Source organism: Peromyscus eremicus, chromosome 12 (genome assembly GCF_949786415.1).
Source record: "Peromyscus eremicus chromosome 12, PerEre_H2_v1, whole genome shotgun sequence".
Classification (NCBI taxonomy): domain Eukaryota; kingdom Metazoa; phylum Chordata; class Mammalia; order Rodentia; family Cricetidae; genus Peromyscus; species Peromyscus eremicus.
In genome coordinates this window covers 64,746,980-64,764,769 of record NC_081428.1, presented here as the reverse complement: position 1 = coordinate 64,764,769, position 17,790 = coordinate 64,746,980, and the positions used below count along the sequence as shown (strand labels likewise).

General features: G+C 43.0%; 1 protein-coding gene across 4 annotated transcripts in view; it reads left to right on the top strand.

The window, feature by feature from the left end:
• Opa1 (OPA1 mitochondrial dynamin like GTPase) overlaps positions 1–17,790 on the top strand; it is a 75,859-nt gene that overhangs the window by 30,876 nt on the left and 27,193 nt on the right. For all 4 annotated transcript variants that reach the window (XM_059276810.1, XM_059276808.1, XM_059276811.1 and 1 more), the window contains 14 exons: positions 1,028–1,108; positions 1,211–1,285; positions 1,760–1,831; positions 1,915–2,014; positions 2,270–2,400; positions 4,214–4,286; positions 4,388–4,460; positions 5,281–5,396; positions 6,077–6,141; positions 6,828–6,904; positions 11,191–11,356; positions 13,204–13,356; positions 15,196–15,304; positions 16,299–16,378. In XM_059276810.1, coding sequence (XP_059132793.1) covers positions 1,028–1,108; positions 1,211–1,285; positions 1,760–1,831; positions 1,915–2,014; positions 2,270–2,400; positions 4,214–4,286; positions 4,388–4,460; positions 5,281–5,396; positions 6,077–6,141; positions 6,828–6,904; positions 11,191–11,356; positions 13,204–13,356; positions 15,196–15,304; positions 16,299–16,378 — 1,371 coding nt within the window. The remainder of the gene's footprint in view (positions 1–1,027; positions 1,109–1,210; positions 1,286–1,759; positions 1,832–1,914; positions 2,015–2,269; positions 2,401–4,213; positions 4,287–4,387; positions 4,461–5,280; positions 5,397–6,076; positions 6,142–6,827; positions 6,905–11,190; positions 11,357–13,203; positions 13,357–15,195; positions 15,305–16,298; positions 16,379–17,790) is intronic.

Genomic DNA, 17,790 nt, shown 5'->3' with positions numbered 1-17,790 from the left:
GGATCTGGGGTGCAGGACGATCCCCTTAGGCCTTTGGGATCTGGGGTGCAGGACAATCCCCTTAGGCCTTTGGGATCTGGGGTGCAGGACGATCCCCTTAGGCCTTTGGGATCTGGGGTGCAGGACAATCCCCTTAGGCCTTTGGGATCTGGGGTGCAGGACAATCCCCTTAGGCCTTTGGGATCTGGGGTGCAGGACAATCCCCTTAGGCCTTTGGGATCTGGGGTGCAGGACGATCCCCGAAGGCCCTGGGGTTCTGGGGTGCAGGACAATCCCCGAAGGCCCTGGGGATCTGGGGTGCAGGACAATCCCCGAAGGCCCTGGGGGTCTGGGGTGCAGGACGGTCCCCGAAGGCCCTGGGGATCTGGGGTACTTAGGCTAAGCCACCAGAGCTGCTTTTAGCAGCTGGTTTTTGTTTTCTTGTGTAACCTGCCCAGCTTATCTCAGGGAAACAAATACAGTGTTAACAGTATAATTATGATACCCTGAAATGTGTACACTAAAGATTAAGGAATATCAAGCTTTAGAAGCGCTTGTAAAATGACTCGCTGTCACTGCATTTTGTTAAATACTCCATCCGAATGCCTTTCCTAAGAAGCCTGCGGTGACCCCTGGCAGCCAGGGTCAGTCTGTAGTACCATACCTTCCTTCCACCACACTCTTCCTGTCTGTGGAGTGAGACCTGAAGCAGAGGCCTCAGGCTGTTCCCCATCTGTAACACTTGTATAGTTAGTGGATTGAGGAATGGTGACTAAATGAACTGTCCTCTCCCTGAACTCATCTCTGAATTCACCAGGCTGTGGAGGGACAGGTTCTCTGCCTGGTGTCTGCAGAGCTAGGTCATAAGAGACGGAGAACTCCTCAGTCTCCTTGCAGAGTGTCAGCAAGGTGCTTCCACAGTGCAGAGCAGCGGTGCTGACTGCTCCTGACTGTAGCATAAAGGTGCAGTGATGGGCCTGTCGGCACTGGGCAGGTGCTGTGAATTAATGTCAGTGTGAATGCCTCTTATATGTTCCTGTCCTTCCAGGTGACTCTCAGTGAAGGTCCTCACCATGTGGCCTTGTTTAAAGATAGCTCTCGGGAGTTTGACCTTACCAAGGAGGAAGACGTAAGTAGAATTCAAACCAGATTCATGGCTGTGCTCCAAGACAAAGAAGTGAAATATTTGTCATTCAGATTGTCACAGGACTTTGTTCTTTTCCATTGATAGCTTGCGGCATTAAGACATGAAATCGAACTCCGAATGAGGAAAAATGTGAAAGAAGGCTGTACCGTTAGCCCTGAGGTAAGGGCAGCAATCCTTTCAGCATGATTTGGAGATAGCAAGTTCTTATGGATATTAATAATTAATATGGATATGCTCTTTAGATTGTAGCTTTTCCAAGATGTCTTTTTTAGTTTCTTGTTTTGTTTTTCCTTTTTTTGAGACAGTCTCACTATGTAGTCTGGGCTGGAACTCAGTATGTGAATGAAGCTAGCCTTGAACTTACAGAGATTCACCTGCCTCACAAATGCTGGGATAAAAGGCGTGTACCACCACACCCCACAGATTTTTTTTTTTAAAATATTCTAAATAATGTATCATTGAAGGGAGAATTTTCTAGAATAATTACTTTGGAATCAAAAGAAAATAACTTTTCTGAATAAAAAATAAATAAAATATCTGAATGAACAAGATTGAAATTTTTCAGAATATTCATCACCACAAGAAATTCACCCTCCAAGAGACTGATTTTTTTTTTTCCCCCTTCCTTAATAGACCATCTCTCTAAACGTCAAAGGTCCTGGGCTGCAGAGGATGGTGCTTGTGGACCTACCCGGTGTGATCAATGTAAGTCCATACAGAAGATGTGTTTCATTTTATTCCTGCTGTGGAAGCCATTTATAATGACACTTAAAATTTTTTTCTTCAAGACTGTGACATCAGGCATGGCTCCTGACACAAAGGAAACTATTTTCAGTATCAGCAAAGCTTACATGCAGAACCCTAATGCCATCATCCTGTGTATTCAGGGTAAGTTCCCAGGGGTACTCAACTGCAGCCACCCTCTCCTTTTAGAACTTGAAGTATTGCTGCAGTATCTGTCATGTAAGCATGCATGCACGTGTGTTCTCACTGCGCCTGTCATTTTAGTAGTAAATGGAATTGAAGATGTCACTTTTGACATCATTGGGATTTTTATTGGCTACATTCCTAAAGTAAATGTATCAAGACTACATTTTCACACTCAGCTTTGTAATTATTACACTGTTATTTTCTTTTTTTCAGATGGATCTGTAGATGCTGAGCGCAGTATTGTTACAGACTTGGTCAGTCAAATGGATCCTCATGGAAGAAGAACCATATTTGTTTTGACCAAAGTAGACCTGGCAGAAAAAAATGTAGCCAGTCCAAGCAGGGTGAGGGCAAGTTGTGTGTGTGTGTGTGTGTGTCTGTCTGTCTGTCTGTCTGTGTCAGTGCTTTAGGCTCCTCATCCAGTGGGAATGAAGACATTTATGATAGGATCACATAGGTTGTGATGAGTTACTAGTCAAATAATACGCGGCGGTTAGAATGGTTCTCGGGCACCAAGTGCTGCGTAACTGGTGACTGGCTTGTTTACAAATGATAAATTCGTATTCTGTAGTCCCTGTGGAACAGTGGCATCAGGTCCTTATCCTCACTGCTACTGCAGAGGATGTCTCTCTTTCCCACCTTAAACCTGTGGGACTGCCTCTGTGTCAGGGTCCCCAGACATAGCAGGTGATTCTTTCAAAAGACCCACAGGGTCACCACATAGTCCTAGATGCCTCAAAGACACGCTACAGAGCCATGAAGGAGAAGATGCGTGGGATGCAGTCTAGAGGCAGCCTGCTCATGTTTCCAGAAGCCTTCTCTCAGAGGCTGGTCAGAGAGGCAGTACCAAAATTCCAAATTCCCAGAAGAAAACTGGTCAGCACATACCACATGGCTTGCCCAGGAATGCCAGACACAGGCCAGCAGACCTTTTGTAGGGTCCTCTTGGGCCTGCTGTGGCAACTTGTCCTTGAGCCTCTGCCCCTCTGCCTTGTTTTGTGTTTTTGTTTGTGAGCCTAGCCTTTAACGGCTGCGCCGCCTCTCCAGCCCTCCTTGCCTTATTTTAAGAGCAAGGCAGTATTGTTGTGGCGGTGTTGGTGCTCATGGGAAGAGGAGGAGCAAAGTAAAGACAGTGTCTGTGGCCTCCTTTCTCCCCAATGCTCCCACTCCTTTTTCTGTGGGGCAGTCACTTTGGATTTCACTGGAGATGCAGTTGAAGCTTACTCCAGGCCTTTCGATGGCCAAGACTCGGTTTTAGTCTAGCTTTGCCTTGTCTCACCACAGTGGCAATCTGAATGGGCATCCGGAAGTAGAATTCTCACATCATGTATGAATGATAGATTTATGTAAATATGCACTTTCCTGTGCCCAGACTCCATAGATTTTTATGTCACTTAGAAAAAGGATTTTTGTCCTTAAAAGAGTTGAAAACCAGTCTAAAATATATTGTTTCAAGTAGGGATAAGAAGAGAAATTAGTAAAAGATAGTCCAGCTTGGTGAGAATGTAGATAATCAGGGCCCACAAACTGTATCAGCAGATGAAGGTGCTGTAGCCAAATCTGAGTTTGATTCCTGAAACCCACAGAGTAGAAGGAGAGAGCTGACTCCTGTGAACTGTCTTCTGACCTCTACATGCAGGCCCAAACATACATATACAGATAAACAAATGTCATTTTTTAATTTAATAGAACAATTTAAATTTTTAAATATTCAAAGCAACGATAAGGAGAAAGTAATGAAGCTATTTCTTGAGTGCTTCTCTCTGCCAGGCTTTGTGCTCAGTGCCATTATCTCATAACCTCAGTAACCTTGTATTAAAATTATCTCACTGATATTATGTCACTTACGGTGACAAAGCTGGGAAACAGTAGAACAAGCACTCAGGTCTGACTCAGAAGCACTGTGAATCAATCGTTCCAAGTTTTGATCTAGGTATACACATTTTAATATGACATTTTTAATATAGTAAAGTTAAGTCTGTTTCCCTCAGATAACAATCAGAACACATTTATATGTTTTTGAACAGATTTATATATGCTGATAAGTATATATATGTATAGAGTTTTTTAATATTTTGCTTTCTAAATTACATGTTGTGCTTTTAAAAATTAAGTAAGTCTATATTTCACATTTATTTTTCCAATTTGTTAAAACAGATACAACAGATAATTGAAGGCAAGCTCTTCCCAATGAAAGCTCTGGGTTATTTTGCTGTTGTAACAGGAAAAGGTATGCAAAGATAGATTATTATAACTTATTTTTAGCTTTTGTTGTTTTCAGATAATAAAAATTAATTTTCTTGATGAAAATTTGGTCATCGTCTTTCCTAGGAAACAGCTCTGAAAGCATCGAAGCTATAAGGGAATATGAAGAAGAGTTTTTTCAGAACTCCAAACTCCTGAAGTAGGTGTCATGTAGCAGTATCCAGAGTCTCTACAGTGAGAGCGCAGCTTACACTGAGCTGCTTCAGCTGCACCGACCGTGTCTGGGAACAGCTAGCCTTCTGTGGGCTCTCCGTCCACGCGGTGGTCTGTACCCAATGAGGCTGTCCTGGAGCACTCTTGGATAGAGCAGAAGCAGTCTGTCTATCACATGGTGCAGCAGATGGCAGGACAGACTGCCTCTGCAGGTGTGGACTGAGAGACAACCCTCACACCTCTTACGTCCGTTTCCCTAGAAAGTGATTTTTTGATTAATTTTTCCTATTTTAAATATGTGTGCGCGTTTCTCTTATAATAGAAGAAGTTGGGGTGGGAGGTGACAACAGGCTGTTCGTGAATAGATGCTGGAAGAAATTGACAGAAAATAAGACACTGAACCACAAATCAAAATAGGGGGACTAAAACAGCCATTTCAGAATTTCACTGAAAGTTTCTACTTAGTTTCTGGAAATAGACAAGCATGTTTGCCCCATATTGGTACAGAAGGAAGGAAGGACAGTTCTGCAGCCATAGCCAGGGATTCTCTTTAGGAAAGGAAGCGACGAGCCTGTAGAACTGTGCTGCCCACTGTGGTGCTCACTGGTCATGTGCACACGCCACTGGCCAGTGTTTGATAGGACAAAAGCCGTGCTTCGAGAGCTCAGTAACACATGTGGCTGGTGCTCGCCTTGCTGGGCAGGTCAGGTGCCCCATTTCCTCACTGCAGAAAGTTTACTGGGCAGCGTTAGTGTGGAATAAGTGCTCCTTTGTCATTCTGACACACTAGCTCTGGTCTCCTGTAGGACGAGTATGCTAAAGGCACATCAGGTCACCACGAGAAATCTCAGCCTTGCTGTGTCCGACTGCTTTTGGAAAATGGTTCGCGAGTCAGTTGAACAACAGGCTGATAGCTTCAAAGGTAAGCTGGCTTCTGGAAGCAGACCCACAAATCCAGGCGTGTGATTTACTACTGGACAGCATGTGGAAAAAAGAGAAACCAAACCTTCTATTTTACAAGAGCCGATTTTCCCCTTCAGAGGCAGGCACCATTACAGAGTTCTCAGAAGCAGCGGGTTTGCAGCAGGGTTTAGAGAAAGCTTCATAGCCTGTGGAGAACTTGGATCCTCCCTTACAGGAAGAAGGGAAACCGGGAGGCCTGTGTTGTACTGTTTCCCCAAGCCCACATAGCTGCATCCACTGAGAGCACGTTCTCCTCCCCTCTTGCCATTTGGAAAGTTCACTTACTGTTTATCCCACTCAGTCCTACAGCAATTTCGTGTTGTCTTTATTTCCATTTCACAGATGAGAAAACAGAGGTGCAGGGTAATTTACATAGCCAGTGCCACATAGCGTTAGACCAGGATCTGAATTACAGCGCCAGGGTCCATTTTGCTGGCAGCTACACTAAACTGCTCCAGCTGTGGCTTTGTGAGCTGAACATGGAGAAACGAGAAGTGAGGAGAAGAATAGTTGAGACAACTGTAACAGTAATAGCATCAGAACATCAGGGCACCAAGACGTGCTCGGAAACCCGGCTGATACACAAGTAGAGAGGTAACCTTCTTCACAGTCAGACTGGGCATCTTCCTTTCTCCGCAGCCACACGTTTTAACCTGGAGACGGAGTGGAAGAATAACTACCCTCGCCTGCGAGAGCTCGACAGGGTAATAATATCTGAGTGCCCCACGGTCTGGTGTATACTTTAATTCACTGTGTACTTACAGAGTTGTTATCTGCTGAGCGAAATTGCTATGGTCTTCATGATAATTACGTAGGGGTATTTATCTTTTCTACAGTAATTTTAACTATCGTAACATTTTAAAATAATTCGGAATCATAGAATGTAAAACATGTTAAATGATTTCCAAAAAAATTACAAATATTCTTTAGTAGTCTTGTTGATGTATACTTAGGTAATCTATTTTTTGTTTTTAGTTATACGTTAGCTTTTTACTTTGTTGGTATTTATATTGGACATGTAGAGTCTAACGGGAACTAAATATGTTTTTCTTTGATTTTAAAATAGCATTAGTTGTAAGATCCAACATTATCTTACTAATACTGATCACTAAATTGTGTGTGTTGGTTCTTTAGCATTTGTTATGTGGAAATGTTATATTAAAAAACTGCAGTCAGAATTGGAAAGGGTAGACATGGTGACTGCCTCTTGCTCCTTATCTGAGTAATGACATTCCTAAAGGAGACTAAAAGTCATTTGCTGCTCTCGCATCTTCAAACCAAAACTTAGTAAACACACCCTGTCCATGTCCTCCTTTTGGTTGTCTCTGAAGATCAGACGGGGTAGATATAGTGGCTCGTGACAATCCTAACTTGTCTCTATGTTGCCTAGAATGAACTATTTGAAAAAGCTAAAAACGAGATCCTTGATGAAGTTATCAGCCTGAGCCAGGTTACTCCAAAACACTGGTGAGTATTAACCCTTGTCTCGGTGTCTTTTCGCTCTAAAGTAGAAGAAAGCAGTGAGTTCTGTTGCCTGGGTTCATCTCTCGAGATGCAGCCGCAGTAGGCAAAGAGTAAAGTGTGTCTCCTGTAGAAATAGCTGCATTGTAGTCTGTCAGCTGACCGTCTGGACAGTAGCTTACTCAAGGCCCCTTTGGATCTGCTTTGTTATTTCTATAGACTCATTTACATATAATTTCATAAAATTGTCACAAAGTAACCTATCAGGACCAGTTATTACTAACCGGAGAATAGCATCATAGGGAGCATTGATCTGTAAAGGAACAAGGGTATATGCTTTTAGATGTCATTCAAGACCAGAAGTAACTGGTGATTTCTGTGACATGTATCCAGTGTGCTGTGTACAATAACTTTTTTTAATTTGTGTGTGGGGGTGTTTTGCCTGCATGTGTCTGTGTACCACATGCATACCTGGTGCCCACAGAGGCCAGAGGAGGGCGCTGGGTCCCCTGGAACTGGGGTTGCAGATGGCCGTGTGCTGCCTTACGGTGCTGGGAACAGAGCTCGTCTCCTCTGATGTAGCCGCCAGCACTTTCATCACTAGCCATCTCTCCAGGCCACTGTGTGTTAGGTTTTTATTGCTTCCTACCTTTTAAACAAATTCACTCTTTGAAGATTGTCATAGGAATCCTAGGGCAAGCTATCATCTTCAATTTATGTTTATGTAATTGTAGGCATTCTTAAATTTATTGAAACAGGGCATTATAAACAGACAGACTAAACCAGGGATGGTGGCAGGTGCTGGTAATCCCAGCATGCAGGAGGAGGAAGCAGGAGAACACAAATTCCGAGGCAGCCTGTGCTGCATCGGTGACCGTATAACCGCAGCGAGATAGGCTGCATGCAGCTCGAGTGAGCTGCATATAAAGAGCCTGAAAGTTTTGTAGTTATATTTTAATTAACAAATTCCTCATGCCTAAATGACCTTCCAGTAAGCCCGTGGTATTTAAGAACGTATCATTCTTGGCGCAAAACGATCCTTACCACCATTCATGATACATAGTTTTAGTACCTCTGTTTGCTCAGTCACTGATTGTCACATGGAGTCGACAGCAGCCTAAGTTTGAATTTGTTCTCACTGGTTTCCCCATCTCAGGGGCCCTGTCTTCCTCTTTCTTAAGTCATCGGTATTTGCCAGATTCCTTACTCTCCTTGTTAAGAAAAAGATACCTGGTCTTATTTTCATTGTTGGCTGATTAGTCAAATATATATGACACAAACTGTTTTGTTTCTTATTTATATTTTAAACCAGTTCAGTGACTTTGTACAATTCAGTTAGCTCATAAAATTACAAGAGAGGGGGGCTGGAGAGATGGCTTAGAGGTTAAGAGTACTGGCTATTCTTCCTGAAGTCCTGAGTTCAATTCCCAGCAACCACATACATGGTGGCTCACAGCCATCTCTAATGAGATCTGGTGCCCTCTTCTGGTGTGCAGGCATATACCCAGGCAGAACATTGTATACGTAATAAGTAAATAAATAAATCTTTTAAAAAAAATTACAAGGGAGATACAGATAGGTAGATATGTACATAAGTAAATTTTAAATGTACCTAAGTATAACTAATTAATATAATACTAGTTGCCTTCCTAGATTGTATGAGGGTAATATACAGAAGAGGTGATTTATAAATCATAACTGATGGACTGAGGATGCAACTGAGTGGTAGAGTGCCTGCTTAACAAGCCAAGGCCCTGGGTGCTCTTCAGTGCTACTAAAAGAGGCAGGGAGCCTATAACTAGTAATATTATTTATGGTAGGAAAAAAAAAGTGACCCTACTACAAATTAATTTATTACCTTAAGTATAATTAGTTTTGTTTACGTAGAGCAATGCTAAAATATTATACATAGCCACACTGAAATAAGCCTGAAAAGTAAATCTGTTGTGTTTGCTACACAAGACACTTAACAGAGTTGTGAAAAGACAAGAAGTGAGATTCCGGTGGAGAAGACACAGCTGAGAACTAGAACATTTGGTGGGTGGCTGAGAATTCTTAGCTGCCTGATCAGATGCCCTCTAGTGAGTTTTCTTGATCAGCTTGTGCTTTTAGACTCTAGAATTTGACACAAAGATCAGAGTAGCCAATCCCAACCTCAACTGCTGATGCTGCAATGGATTTCGCTGCATTGCACCCAAGAATTTCTGGAGCATAGTTAGGATTACCTTAGAGGTTACATGGGCACTTTAAGATGGAGGCCTTAGCTCTGAATTATTGAAGTCCCAGGATTGCGTAGTAAGTACTGTATGTCCTAAGAGGATAATTTGTCATTTACTTACAGACATTCTGCATGCTTTAGTCATGTTTTAAGAAAGGAATCCTGAGAGTTCAAATTGACATATAATGTGTTAGAGTAGTAAATATATGCACACTGCATTTGTCCAGCAATGGATGTGATCTTAAAGATACAGCTACTACATTAAATGAGAGGCTGGTATGTCATTAACATGTTACCATCTTTTCTAGCACAGTAATTGACTGACTTTATAGAAATACACTTTATAAAATCCAGTATTATGGTATTGGGCAATTTTTGATGAAAGTATTATGTTTACTTTGGTTAGTTGAACAGACTAAAACAAAAATGGGGAAAACACACAGTTGAATCCCCTAACTCAAAGGTGAGGAATCTGAGGTTTGTGGTATCATGAAGTGGAATTTAAAGAGTGGATTGGTGTTAAGAAAAGATGAGGGCAAAGGGTTGCAGAGCCAGGAGGTGAGAGGAAAAAAGAAAACTTGATGTTTGTGTCCGTGGCTTTCCCATAGAGAGAGAGAGGTAGAGGTCAGGGGTAACACGGGAGCTGGAAGCCAGCTCTTTAAGGCTGTTCAAGGTAGGAAAGCGCTAAGCCAGGAAGCACTTGAGAGGTCGGATGACTTGAACATGTAGTAGTGCAGGTGGGAGAGAGTCTTAAGGGGTTTGAAAGGTGACACAGGAAGTAGAATTGACAGATTTGTGGCTGGATAAAAGTGATAAAGAAGAATGCTTTTTTTTTTTTTTTACATCCAGCCATGCTACCTCATCGCTAAGTAATATGTCTTCTCATAATCTTCCCTTTTGTGGTAACTGAACAGTCAGCTGAACATTGACAAGGTGACCCCAGCAGCTAGCCCAGTGGTTCAGAGGACTAGGAGAGTACCTTTGCCTTGTCAGCAGGAGTGTCTCTGCTCTCACTGGGTTGTGGTTACACTCCAGATGGACCAGATCATAACAGGGTAGTTTGGGTTTTCTTCTTGTTGGATTTTATTTTGGTTTTACCTTGTGTTCTGTAACAGTAGAATTTATTTCAGTGGAAGACAAATAAATACTTTCTTGAGATTTTAAGTACTTTCGTAGTGGAAATGGTTGTCTTTTCTTACTTAGATATCTTATTCTTAAAGAACACTTAAAGGCAGAATTTTCAGCTTAAGTTTGCATCCTTTATATTATTGTCTTAGCCATGAAGTCCTGAAGCATCATATATGGTGAGATCCTGTATCTCTACGCTTTGTGATACGGTTTGCTAATTGTAAAAATTATTCAAAAAGTTTTCACCTTAGACTCCAGTAAACACGTACAGTGTATGTTAGGGCTAAGTTATTGAGCACATGAAAGTACACAAAGACCTGTAGCCACAGTGAGAAGGTACTGGAAACCCACTAGACTGGCTGAGAGCTGAGACAGCGCCGTGAGTATAGAGTGTCTAAGACCTTCCTTCTCTGCTAGTAGGAATGTAAACCACTGAGGTATTTTAGAAAAAAATGGCATCTTCAAAAACTGCTGTATGTTCGTTCACCCACTCCACTCATAGGTGTGTCCTCACGGAGAGGAAAAGCATGCATCCTTTTAAAGATTTGTGACAGAATGGTCACAGCAGCTTTGTTTGTAACAGCCAACAACTAGAAAGAGTGTCCGACCATCAATAACCATCAGCGGGTAGATTATACACAATCAGTGGTGCTTAGCAGTACACCACAGATTTCAAACTAAGTATGTTGAGTGAAAGAAGGGAGGTGGAAGAGTACATGCCACATGATTACATGTATGTAAAGTTCTAGAAACTACAAGTAGTTGTAATAACAGCAAATAGAGTGGTTATAGATCTGATGAGAGGCTTTTATCTTGATTCCTGTGATTCACAGATGTATATACATCCCAAATTTGTCAGCCCTTCAAATATGTGTAGTTTGTTACCATAGTTAGTGATACTTAAATCAAGCTATTTTTAACCTGTTTCTTGAAACTTCAATTTTAGGGAGGAAATCCTTCAGCAGACTCTGTGGGAAAGAGTGTCAACTCACGTGATTGAGAACATCTACCTTCCGGCCGCCCAGACCATGAATTCAGGAACATTTAACACCACAGTGGACATCAAGCTGAAGCAGTGGACTGACAAGCAGCTTCCTAATAAAGCAGTAGAGGTTAGGATATGATTTAATTAAATGGGTAAGAAGCATTGTGTGGAGGGAATCGGTGCTGTGGATTGGGGCCTTATTTCCCTGGCAGTCACTATCTTTCTCAGCCTAACACTTCCTATATACTCTGCGCCTGCCTCTGTTGGACTAACCTTGATATGTTCTCAGGTGCTGCTAACATAAAAGTGTACTAATCAGGATGCTGTTTGCCTTCCAAAGATAACATTTACTAAGACCAGCAAAACTGGCTTGGCAGTGAAATATTTTGAACTTCTATAAATTGAGCTTCTGTAAGGAATATCTTCAAATGGACTAAACGTTACCATTTGTATATTTTCTCTAGGACCCTATAACACTTGCATATGCATTGAGTTAGGGTCCTGCTAGTTTTACTAGGAATTATTTACAAAATTAAAGCAGTTTAAAGAATCCATTTCTGTCCTGAGGCATCTTGCCCCGACCCTGTGAAAACTGATAGCCGCCTACTTGCTCAACCTTCCTGCAGCTTCCTCTGAGAAGCTGGGGTGACAATGTTACCCACCTGCCAGGGTTGCCATCAGGATTAGGGGAGTTACTGTTACGTACTTAGGTAACACCTGGTCAGTCCGTAAGAGCCACTCAGGATTATCAACATTAGCCACATTTGTCCTGCACTCCGGCTGAGAGCCAGTATGTCCTGGACTCTGAGAGATGCTCAACAGCATGTGGTCGGTACTAAGTGTGATTTTATTCTGCATACCTGCCTTGGAAGAGGCGTTGGCTCCTTGTGTCCGGCCCCAGCCTGGCCTCTGCACCACAGTCCTCACAGCCTGGGCCCATGTCCCGCAGCCCTGCAGCCTCCGCCTGTGTTGAAGCTGCTGGACCACTTACATGGAAAAAGCTGGAGAGCTGTGCCTGTGGTCAGTTCTCACCCTGTCTGGGTGTGTCCTGGCCTGAGACATTTGCATAGTCAAAGCTTCCCGCAGTGAACTGAGTCTTTGTGACACCAGGAATTGTGTCCTCCTGCTTTCTGCCCTGGGCTTTCTGTTGGGGGAAGGAGTGGAGCTGATGAGGGTAGGTTCATTCCCATCCTATGCAGGCGTGGAGGTGCATGCCTGCAATCCTAGCTCTAGGGAGGCTAACTAAAGCCGGGGATTGCCTTCCAGTTCACCACAGGACAAAACGAAATCTTCCTCACCCCACCATCTGTGTGCACTGAAATTACCTTTGTCCTGTGCGCTTCCTTTCACAGTTGACATGGAATAAAAGTTAGCTGAGTAATACTTCATAGGACTTGGAGCTTTCAATATGAGTGTTTGCTTGCAGGCAGAGCTGGAAAGACGATCGGCTCAGTGAGTGAGCACTGAGATTTAGTGTGGTGTGGGGCAGCCCACAGACTCAGACGTGCTGGAGTAAGTCAAGTAAATGTGTTGGCAGACTTAGGGTGTAGGACTGGCCAAAAGGAGCCAACCCTGCTCGGCTCAGCGAGTGCGTCCTGTGGGGATGTGAGTTGATTATTTCCAGGTTGTTCTCAAGCACTGGAGGTGCAGATGGATAAGTCTCAGTTTTTAAAATTGGCAGCTTAACGGGACCGCTGTATATCACCCTGTCTGTCCTGGAACTCACTGTGTACACCAGGCTGGCCCTGAGCTCACAGAGATCCACCTACCTCCCCATCCTGAGTGATAAGGTTAAAGGCCTAAGACACAACACCCAGCTGTGTGTCCGTTTATTGGTGTGCATACATCTACCAATGAACTTGCATTTCCTGATTAGCTTCTCTATCACATCAGTTTGCTTTCGTGTTATTTTTTCATGTTGCATATTAATTAAGGGTAAGCAGTCTAAATACAGCTTTTTTCTTTTATGCCTAGGTGGCTTGGGAGACGCTCCAAGAGGAATTTTCCCGCTTCATGACGGAACCCAAAGGCAAGGAGCACGACGACATATTTGACAAACTCAAGGAGGCCGTGAAGGAGGAGAGCATCAAGCGGCACAAATGGAATGACTTTGCAGAGGATAGCTTGGTACGCCCGCGGCCTGGGTGGACTTGCTGCACCTCTGTCTGTCCATCAGGATGCCAGCAGCATCGTTTTCACAGGGTCTCCCAAACTGACTCTCGTGGAGGTCTATATGACTGCAATGGAAAGTAATAGATTTATGATTTGTAACCTGCCCTCAGCATTCCTCTGGCTTTTCTAAAATAACCCTCTGTCCTTTTTCTCTTGACCTCCACTTCTGAAGAAAAGCAGTGGTGCAATAAGCAGGTCCCCAGACGTTTCCACGAATTGCCATCTCTTAGTTATTGGGGGCTATCTGTAGATACCTTGGTGTAAAATCATAGCACTACCTACCATGGATTGAAGGTCTGCCGGGGGCCAGAACAACCCTTAAGTGTTTTATAAGCATCGTTTGGTTGACCTTATATGTGCTAGGGAAGGCCTTTGTCACTGAGCTATATCCTCAGCCTCTTTTGCTTTAAATAGGGTCTTGTTAAGTTGCCCAGGATGACCTTGAGTCTGTGACCCCGGCAATCCTTGAACGGTCAGTTCTGCCTACATCCCCTGAATAGCTGGGGTTATGGGTTTGACCCGCCGAATGAAGGAAAGGTTTACTTGGGTATGTCTCCATCTGTGGGTGGTTTTGGTTCCATTGCTGTTGGCCTGTGCAGCGAGGTTCTGAAAGGCAGGCATGGTGGAACAGAGCTGCTCGTTCATAAGAGCCAAGCTCAGAGGGGAGGGGACAGCCTTCAAAGGAACCCCCACAGCGGCCTGCTTTCCTCCCCAGACCCCACTATCCAGTGACCCCGAAGGTATTTAGTCACCAATGGATTCATTCATTGATGGAGTTAGCACCCTCATGATCCAGTCACCTCTCAGTAGGACCAGCATCAGGGGCCAAGCCTTTTGGTGACACTTCAGGACAGACAGCCACAGGCCTGTCATGCTCTTTGGCAGAGCTGGACCCACCACCTCTCTGACTACTCCTGGCTTCTGCTCCTTTCATAATGAGCATGCTCCTACCACAGTCAGGCCTTTAGTAGTCGGCCCTTCTGCTCCTTTCATAATGAGCATGCTCCTACCACAGTCAGGCCTTTAGTAGTCGGCCCTTCTGCTCCTTTCATAGTGAGCATGCTCCTACCACCGTCAGGCCTTTAGTAGTCAGCCCTTCTGCTAACGTGGCCAGGGCACAAGGGGAACTGTTGAAAGGACTGGATCATTTTTTAGAAAAGCAAAGATCTCACTGTGCACTGTTTATAATTATAATTTCATTTTGAGAAATATTTGTCTTTGTATTTGAAAACAGTATCCTTACTTCATTGCCTGGAAGGCTGGGTTTCTAAAAGAAGGGCCAGTTTCGTTCATTCACTCAAAAGTTATAAAATTTAGAAACCAGTTTTTAATTATAAAAATAATAGCTAATATTTATGATTGACTAAGTAGTTGAGCCTTTGCCCTGTCACTGTATTTCTGTTAACAACAAGAAAATGATTAATAATTTCTGTTTTAAAATATTTCTGCATAGTTAATATGGCAATAAATAAATAAATACAGATGGGAATATGACCCTCTGGATATTAGGATTCTAGCTCTTATGATTTATTTAGTCAAATGTTCTATTTACGTTCTTCTGTCATCCCCCTCAGTTAGCTCTTGAATTGTAGCTACAGGAGACTCCACTTTTGTTCAGATAAAAACTGACAGGTGTAGCCAAATAAAAGGAGCTTCTTCTGCGCTTCTGTGAGAATAACTTCCCCTTTGTGGTTATTTGTTATGTTCAATATTTACTAAGTCACCAGATTAAACAAAATGACTGACATGTGGGAACATAAATTAAATTAGCTTTTTCTGCCCTAACCGTTTCAGAGGGTCATTCAGCACAATGCTTTGGAAGACCGGTCCATATCAGACAAGCAGCAGTGGGATGCAGCCATTTACTTTATGGAAGAGGCACTTCAAGCTCGGCTCAAGGATAGTAAGTAGGGACTTAAGGTCTGGAGTCGTAAGCATTGTAAAATATAATCAGTGGGCTAGCGAGGTAGCTCATTGGGTAAAGCAATCGCCATGAAAGCTGAGAACCTGGGTTGGATCCCTGGAACCCATGGTGGAGACAGAAGAGACGCCTAAAAGTTGTCCTCTGACCTCCACTCATGTACTTCCAGACTCACACACATGCCATGTGTACACTGTGGAGATCACAGAGGTTTTCTAGTGAGACTCTGACCTTGCTTTACCCACAGGGCTGCCTAAGGGGATGATTTGACCACTGGCATAGTTACCAGCTGTTTGTAAGTGTCTACACTTGACTGTATGGTATGCTTTGATCTAGCGAGGGGGAGGTCTTTTGCTCTGCCCCTTGACATTGTTATAAAAAGTCCTTTTGAAGAGACAGAAGGGGCTGGTGAATTTTGATCTGGGTCCTCCCGAAGCTGTCCTATGTTTCTGTCTGTCTCCTCTCCTCTATCTTTCTATCTAAAAGTTTCTTATCCCTCTCTCCTCCTCATAGGAACCCTTAAAAAGGTGGGAGCTGGCCTCCCATAGATGGTTCTGTGAACAAGGGACTTAGGTTCAGGGACCCCCACAATATATATATATAATAAGTTAATTTTAATATATAGCTAACACTTCAAAGTCTTTGTCCTAAATACAGTTGAATATTTAATTGTGGAATTTTTTATTTTTTTATGAGCTGCTTTGTGGCTAATAAAGAGAATAATTAGGCTAGACAGTGGATACTTATATTTATTCCTTACACATAGGAATTCTGTAAACAATTATATTTTTCATATATTTTAAGTACATAATTGTCATACTTTTGCCATACTAATCATATAATTGTTTATTTTAATTAATTTCATATTAGTACAGCACTTAGAAATAATTAAAAATTCATGAACATTATTAGTTATAATGTATAGCCTTGGTAAATGATACAATTCCTACTGACTTAATTTCTATCTTCCTTCTAGCTGAGAATGCTATTGAAAACATGGTAGGCCCAGACTGGAAGAAGCGGTGGTTGTACTGGAAGAGTCGGACCCAAGAACAGGTAGGAACAAAAACATCTCCGTTCTCGTGGTGGCATTTTGTTCATGGTTTAGTTTGCTTTGGTTTTCTGTAGCCCAGGCTGGCCTTGAACTCAGAGAACTTCTCCTTCAGCCTCTTGCTAATATCATAGGCATGTGCCAGCCCATCTGCCTGCATTCTGTCTGTTTCAGTTCCAGCGTTAACACAGTCGTGGGACTGGGGGAGATGACTCAGTGGGTAAGAGCTCTTGCTGTGAAAGCATGGGACCTGAGTTCAGATCCCAGGCCCCCAAAGAAGCCCAGCATGGCTGCCTGAGCACCCGTAGCTCTGGGGGTGGAGCCAGGAGGATCTCTGGGGCCACTGCCTGCCAGCCTAGCTCCAAGTTGACTGGGAAAGGCAGCACAGGGTACCTGATGTCCTCCTTTGACCTCTGCGTGTGTCCACAGGTGCCAGCAACCACATGCATCCACCAGGGCCACACTCACAGATACGCACATGTGCACATGTGTGTGCGTGCACACACGCACATGCTCATATGTATACACAGTATTCTCGCGGCTCTAGAACATTCTTTAGAATTTTAGTTGCATAAGCCTTTTTAAAATATAATGAATGTTTTATTAAAAGATTAAAAAACCAATAAACTATGCTTCCCTGTGGTTGACCACTCTGTTTACTTCTGTTTTCTGACTGAGGTTCAAAACAGAGTAGTTGGACTGGAGAGGTGGCTGGTGGGTAAGAGCGCTTGCTGCCTTTACGGAGGACATGGGCTTGGTCAGGTCCCAGGACCCCAGGACAGCTCACACCCACCACAAACGCTGGCCTCTGAGGGCTCCAGACATATACGTGGTGCACATACATACATGTAGGCAAAACACCCATGCACAAAGTAAAATAAATAAAATCTCTTTAAGTAAAGAGTAGTTATGAACAAAAACATGAAACAGAATCAAAGGCTATGTGACAATTGTGCTTAGGAAGAATACTGATTTTTATATACGTATATATGTTTATGTATGTATGTGTGTGTGCATATATATATATATATATAGTTTATTATCTCTGAGTTTTTCTGTTGGAAGTTCATTCAAAGAGTTTTACCTTTTTGTAGTAGCTTGTTAAAATGCATACAAAATAAATATGAAAATTCAGATGGAAAGTATGATAGAACTCATCCTTTAGTAAATATTGAATGAGCACTTCAGAATAAAATGGCAAAGCTAAATATAAGAACTTTACAAATCAGTAATTGTAAAAAAAATGTGTGTCATGCCGGGCGGTGGTGGCGCACGCCTTTAATCCCAGCACTCGGGAGGCAGAGGCAGGCGGATCTCTGTGAGTTCAAGGCCAGCCTGGTCTCCAAAGCGAGTTCCAGGAAAGGCGCAAAGCTACACAGAGAAACCCTGTCTTGAAAAACCAAAAAAAAAAAAAAAA